The 7,706-nt window shown below is 35.6% G+C and overlaps 1 protein-coding gene across 1 annotated transcript in view; it reads left to right on the plus strand.

Annotated features, from left to right (window-relative positions):
* The first annotated feature begins 5,173 nt into the window (after positions 1 to 5,173).
* LOC104804979 (WD repeat and HMG-box DNA-binding protein 1) overlaps positions 5,174 to 7,706 on the plus strand; it is a 5,462-nt gene continuing 2,929 nt past the window's right edge. The window contains exons 1-4 of the mRNA XM_010529367.2: positions 5,174 to 5,498; positions 5,764 to 6,887; positions 7,029 to 7,205; positions 7,309 to 7,422. Of these exons, the coding sequence (XP_010527669.1) occupies positions 5,219 to 5,498; positions 5,764 to 6,887; positions 7,029 to 7,205; positions 7,309 to 7,422 (1,695 nt within the window). The 5' untranslated portion in view covers positions 5,174 to 5,218. The remainder of the gene's footprint in view (positions 5,499 to 5,763; positions 6,888 to 7,028; positions 7,206 to 7,308; positions 7,423 to 7,706) is intronic.

The following is a 7,706-nucleotide window of genomic DNA, read 5'->3' on the forward strand; positions in this document are numbered from 1 at the left end:
TTCAATCTTCAAACCAAAGCAAACTCCTTGTTTCTCCTTCAAGATTTCGGCCCTAGGTCTTCTGGATGAGAGAAAATCGCCTCCTGTTTCGTTCCAAATCGAGCCCTCTTCAAAAAGTCCGAAAAACTCGGACTTAATGTGTTTCAGGTCACGCGGTCAGCCGGACCAAGACTTGGTCCGGCGGACCGGGCGTAAATGAAGACGACGGACCGCGAAGAAAACTGCTCCTGGTCCGGCTGACCAAACCTGGTCAGCTCCGGACCAGGGCTTCGGAAGATTTCCGCGGCTGACTGGGCTGCGCAGGCGGACTGAGGAGGGGCAGCGGCGTGCTGGTCCGGCGGACCTGTCACGGTCAGCTCCGGACCAGTAGTTCTTCGTTTTGGCTTGGTCAGCCGTGCACGGGCGGAGTGAACGGGCGGACTGGAGACTCTTCCTGCGGTCCGGGGCTGACCAGATTTGGTCAGCTCCGGACCGGAAGATTTCTTCACTTTCTCCACTTTTCTCTTCTTCCGGGTCTAGTCCGTCCGTTCCGGCATATGAGTCCGTCCGTTCCAGACCTAAAATCTGGGATATTATGCTTCTGTCTTCTCCGTTTCGTCCCGAAAACTCTCGAGTCCCTGCAATAGTCAAAACCTGGTCCCAGAGACCTAAATATGGCTCTAATATGCCTAGTATGTGTGGAAACCGTCTAGAAACCAAAGGCATACTCGTATAAAATCCAGATAAAATCCGAGCCATCAGTTTGCTACACCAAATCCCAGTGTCCCTTTCAGGCTTCATCGCAGCAATATGTAGGTATGCTTGTGCCTTTAATGACAAAGAATCATGGCAAAGATCATCAACTACCTCCTATGAAGATTATGAAAAATATTACAAGACATATGAATAATATCCTATAATATGGTAATATCCAATTTGATTTTATCTATTATATTTGAGATACTTATAATAAAAGGAAAAATTCTACAAATATATAACAACTTGTCTAAATGTGCATATAAATATTCAATTTTTAAATTGTTAAATATATACCTAAATTTGTATCAAATATATATCAATGGATGATGATATCAAGTTGTGTTGATTTGATTTATTATTAGAATTTTTTATTAAAAAATAAATATTCAAATTATTTTTAAAACAAAAATATCCATTATTTGAAAAAATTGCCACTATACCTATGTCTATATAAAGATAAGATTTTTACCATTTTTACCATAATTCATATTTAAAAAAAAAGAGTTTTATAAAAAAACAAAATTTGAGGTATGTTTTTTACATTTTATTTTTTTTAAATATATATTATATCTCTATTCTAATCTGTCAAGATATATCAGAATTTGATCAATATTTTTTACCCAAAAATCTTAAAAAAATGATTTTTGCCTTTAAGTGATTTTAAAAGTTGTTAAAAAAAGTAAAATAATAGAATATTGATGATGACTCAGATTTTATATGGATTTATGCCTTTGGTCTCACACGATTTTTACATATTCTTAGGTATATTAGAGCCATCTCTAGGTCCTTGGGACTTGGTTGTAACCATTTTAGAAATCCGAGGGGGTATCGATGGACTTCGGGACGAAACAGAGAAGTCATGAGCAAAATTTTCTAGACAGAACACAGATCCGATGGACCAGGAATTAGTCCGTTCGGACTGAACACGCTGGACCCGACGGATCATAATGCAGTCCGTCCTGCTGGACCCAACAGACCAACGCACAGTCCGTTGGACCGACATTGCTGGACCTGACAGACTAGGAAGCAGTCCGTTCGGACTGATGTACAAACTTTGCCAAAGCTACGCCGTTTCGGAAAAATTGCCCTAGTTTTAGAGGAGAAAAGAGGCAAAAAATCCACAGACTTGGAGAGGGCAGAAATTGGAGAAGCTAGGAGATAAAAGGAGAGTTCTTGGAGGAGAAAGAAGAAGGAGGAGACTCTATTGAAGATTGAAGAATTCTTGAGTATCTCTCTACTCTCTCTTATGATTTCCATCTTTTGTCGCTGTTTTGTTTTGAGTTTGAACATGGTTTGTGAGTAGTTAGCTAGTTATGGGGTGAGAGTGAACATTCATGGAAGGATGTGTGAACCCACTTGGTGAATCTATGTTATTGCTTGATTTATGCTTCTTACTCTCTCTCTATGGACGATTTCTATGCTTAATCTCTCTATCCCTCTTTGAATGAACCCCTTAGGAAACTTAGGGTTAATTTGTGAATGAAATGGATGCCATGGTTGAGAATGGTTGCTTGGGTTGGTGAATGAATCTTAATGCCTCTCATGAGATGAAAATCCATTGAGTTGGTCTTAGAGTTAGAATTTTCATGGAGACATGATATTTTGACTTGTTGCATCATTCATCCAAATGGATTATGATTGAGTGCGAAGAAATTCGGTTCAATCCGATCTAGGATCATGACAAGGGCACTTAATGCATCTAGGATTTCATTCTAAGCTACAAAAGTGGGTAGATTGGTCTCTTGGATAGCGGGTATTCGACTCGAAAGAGTCGAACCCAACCTTAGTCTTTGAATCCCACTTTTTAGAGAAACATGACGTAGATTCTTATCCTTGATCACATCCTCACATGTTCGGTGAATCCCGAAATCCATAACTTTTCCATTTGATTGTCTTTCCACGCCTTTTGATTTCTTTGCTTCCTTTTATTTCTTTTAGCTTACCCTAAATCCAAAAACCACAAAACCAATTTCCACTTTTTTTTTTTATTTTTTATTTTAGTTTTAGTCGATTCCTAATTTAACCACATAAGTCTCTCTGATCGACTCCGGTACTATGACATTCGTATACTTGCGGATATGCAGTGTTTCGGGTTATAAATTTAAGACTCGTAACGTAAGTGATCAATTGACTATAGTTTTTTTTTAGTTTTCAATTAACAAAATCTCGATCCAGTCAAGACTTTAGTCTTATTCTTATTTCACTATGAAAACACACAATTTCCAATGGATTTTTTCAACGTATGTATTTATTGAACATTTTTCAATTAATTTCAATGGTATTTCAATGACGATTTTTAATAAAATTATGTTGAGATTTCCAATGGATCCAATAAAAATTTGGTTGAAAATTTCCAACGATATTTTTAACGGATTTCGATTGAAAATTTCCAACGATATTTCCAACTTATTTCCATTGGAAAAATCAGTTGAAATTTTCAATACAATTCCAACGGATTTCTGTTATGGATTTTAGTTGAAAAAATCGATTGAAAAATTTCCAACAGAATTTTAATAGATTTCGTTTGAAAATAACATTCCAAATACCCACATGTATATATTTTTATTTATACGTATAAGAATATATATACAAATATATATTTATATATATATATATATAAACACATATAAATATTGATACATATTATATATATATATATATATATATATTGTGGATACATATGTGTATTTAATTAAACGAGTATATATATATATATATAAACACATTTATATATGTATATATATCGATATGTGTGTATATATATGTATATGTATATATATGTTTAAATATTTATATGTATATACATAAATGTTATATTATATTAGAAGTTTAATTTAAAAAAGTTGGTTGTTTGTAAATTAATACTTTAGAGTTAAGCTACTTATGTTGGAGTAGTGGGAGAATGGATGACCTATCGAACAGTGAGTTCGGAGATTCAATTTTAGAGTTTCGGGTTCTATTTAAAGTCGGGTTGGTGGTTAGAATTGAGTTTGCGGGGTCGGAATCGGGATCAAAATCGATAATATGTTTTGAATTTTTCGTTGAAATATATTCTAACGAATTTCGGTTGGAAAATCCGTTAGAAATTTTCAATGGAAAATTTTGTTGAAAATTCTTACGGACAAAAAAATCCGTTAGAAATTATATGTTTTTTTTTGTAATGCTTATAATAATACATATATGATATAGTATAGGTATTCATAAAACATAAAATAACCTCACATATCCCATGATTGTTTACATGCCATCTTTAGGGTAAGAATAAAGAATCATTTTTATTTAATTAGCTATGATATTGACAACCATTCACACGACCAAATCTTTAATACTTCTTAGATATAAATATAAATAACTATCGATATACATATATTTGCATAAAGATAAATGATTCATAACTGTAAATGCTTTAGAATTTCTAAAACTTTATATGGAATAAACATCATATCACATTTGACATGCATATTTTTTTATTTATAAAAAAACATACATATTTTCAATTTTCAAGGGTCTCAATTTAATACATATACTTTTTTTAGCTAAAAAATATCTTAGTTTATTTCAAAATAAATCCTATACTTTTAAATTATTGATAAAAAAATCTTTACCGTAAAATAATCGCACATAAACAAACACAAAACACAAATTTTATATCCTGACGAAAAATTTCAATTTCTCTTAATAACAGTCACATCATCGCGTAAGAATAAAATTTAAAATAAAAATTAATAAATAATAAATATATTATTAATAATAAATTAATAAAAAAATTAAATAATTAAATAATAAAAATATACACATACACATATACATACACATACACATATAGATATATCTATATACATGCATATATATACATACACACATAAACACATATATATACACATATATATATACACATATACATACATATAAATATATATACATATATATATACACATACATATACATATATACACATATATATGTATATATATACACATATACATACATATAAACACACTCATATATACGTATACATACATACATGCATATAAACACATACACATAGTTTAATATCAGCGAAACTGATTGACCAAAAAAGTTTGGGGTTGTGTTGACGAGTTAATATCAGTGAAATTGATTGACCAAAAATAGTTTAATTTTTTTATTAGTATAGATATAAACACACTGATATTGCCCTGGTCACATACACATATATAATAGTTTATATGAGTGTGTTTATATATATGTATATGTGTATACATACATACATATAAATACATACACATAGTTTAATTGGGTAAATCGATTAACCAATTATATATGTATTTTTCCTTTTATTTAATATGATAGGAAAGAAGAAAAAACAAAATTGATGAGATTCCCGCCACTTACAAACTCTCAATTGGCGCCAAAATCAAAGAACAAAAGCTGAAAAAAGCCCCAAAATCAGATCCATCATCTAAGAAGCCCTAGAACCAAAACCAGAACAACATTTCCAATGAAGATGAGATCCCTAAAACTCCGGGAAGCCCACAAGGTCGGCGGCCACGGCGCTTCGTTTTGCTCGATTTTGTGGGATCAGAAGGCGGTGCATCTCGTGACGTCTTCTTCCTCAGATCCGACCATCTCAGTCCACAACGAAGCCTCGCCCTCCACCTCACCGTTGACTATTCTTCGCCACCATCAGGATGGCGTCACCTCTTTGGCCCTCAGCCCCAACTCCACTTGCCTCGCCTCTGGATCTATCGATCACTCTGTCAAGCTCTATAAGTTCCCAAGTATCTCTCGTTAACAAATTTCTGTTTGTCCTATCGTTCCGGAATTTCTATTATGTTTGTAACCTTCGTCGGATTTGTTTTGGGTCTATACTAAACGGGTTTCGTGGTTTGTCCTTCAATTTTTTTTTTCTTGATTTTTTTTATAAAGGGGTGAGTAATTTCAGTGAAATTGATTGAATCTGACGAGTTGATACTTCAGAGTTTGGGGTTGTGTTCATGGATATGGAGCTTCCTGTTGAGAAATTGACTCTCATCTCTGTTGCAGGTGGGGAATTTCAGACGAACATAACCCGATTTACGCTGCCAATCCGTGTGCTTGCGTTTAATAGTTCAGGCAGTCTGTTGGCAGCTGCTGGAGATGATGAAGGAATTAAACTCATCAATACGATCGATGGTTCAATTGCTAGGGTTCTGAAAGGACATAAAGGACCTGTGACTGGCTTAGATTTTGAACCTAATGGTGAACTCTTGGCTTCACTTGACTCAACTGGGACTGTGATATGCTGGGAACTCCAGACTGGAACTGCTTCCTATACGCTTCAGGGCATTGCACCCGATACAGGCTCAGACACCTCCATCGTTAATGTTCTTAGATGGAGTCCTGATGGGAGAATCCTTGCTGTGCCGGGTTTGAGAAATGATGTGGTGATGTATGATAAATTTACTGGGGAGAAGCATTTTTCCTTGAGGGGTGATCATGTGGAGCATCTATGTTACTTGGAATGGTCTCCTAACGGGAAGTACATAGCTACCTCTGGTCTGGACAAACAAGTTCTTGTTTGGAATGTTGATCAGAAGCAGGATATAGATAGGCAGATCTTCGAGGAGAGAATATGCTGTATGGCGTGGAAACCGAATGGGAATGATTTGGCTGTCATTGATGTCAAGGGAAGGTATGGAATTTGGTATTCAGTGGTTCCATCGTCTATGGCTTCTCCTACAGAAGGTGTTCCAAGCATACTGTCAAAGAAGGGTAACGGGCTTCTTTTGTTTGATGAGGACAACGATGAAGAGCTTTCTGGGGCATCTGGTGGGTCGAGTGATGGCGGGGAAGATAGTAATGGAGAATCTCATCCTTCTGTCAGGAAAAGATTGAGGAGAAGAACTTTCATTGATGACGACGACGAAGATGTAGATGAAGAGTCTAATGATGAGAAAAAACTACCTTCTGCATTTGGTCACAGGAGAAAAGCACACAAGTCTCATAAGGATAACTTGGATTTGGTAAACGGGATTTCTAGAAGCATAGTGGCATCAACCAATCACAGAATGCAAGGCCCTTTTCAGTCATGTGCTACACCTTCACAGTCAGGGAAAAGGCGATTCTTGTGTTACAATATGCTAGGATGCATAACTACAATTGAACACGAGGGCTACTCCCATATCGAGGTACTAGAGTGAGATTATTTGAATTCGTTCTTCCCCTTAACCATTTGCTCAAAGAGAGATAGAGAGAGAGAGAGAGAGAGTCATACGCATGTTTCTTTTACGTGTAATTGAATCTACTTGTGCATACTTTTGTACATGCAGATAGATTTTCATGATACTGGAAGAGGTCCACGAGTTCCATCAATGACCGACTACTTTGGCTTCACTATGGCATCAATAAATGAAAGTGGATGCGTTTTTGCAAATCCCTGCAAGGGAGAGAATAACATGAGTACTCTTATGTATCGCCCGTTTAGCAGCTGGGCCAGTAACAGTGAGGTCGGAAAACCCATTTAGACAACGCTTCTTCAGATATTTTATGTTGGGTCAGGATGGAAAATAAAATGATTTGCTGACTTTTGATGTAATATGCAACATATAGTGGTCAATGAGGTTTGAAGGCGAAGAGGTGAAGGTTGTCGCGATTGGTTCCAGTTGGGTCGCTGCAGTTACAAGCCTTAATTTGCTTCGAATATTTAGCGAGGGTGGTCTACAGGTTTTTCCATAGCCTTTCTGCTTTACTGTGTTTGTGATAGTTGATAATGATAGTACATGCATTGAGTATAATATTACCATAAAGTTTTACTGTTGCTGGTGCATACTGAACTTTCTGGTGTTTATGGCGCGTTTTCTTCTCTGTCTGAATTATGGCCAGATGTAGAGGTTCAAAGTGACAGCAAGATAGTTGAAACATCTGGTTCTATATTCTTAATACAAGAGTGTGCAATTTTTCTTCAATATCAATTAACTGAACTAATTCGACACAGAATGCTAGGGAAA

Source organism: Tarenaya hassleriana, unplaced genomic scaffold (assembly GCF_000463585.1).
Source record: "Tarenaya hassleriana unplaced genomic scaffold, ASM46358v1 Cleome104, whole genome shotgun sequence".
NCBI lineage: Eukaryota > Viridiplantae > Streptophyta > Magnoliopsida > Brassicales > Cleomaceae > Tarenaya > Tarenaya hassleriana.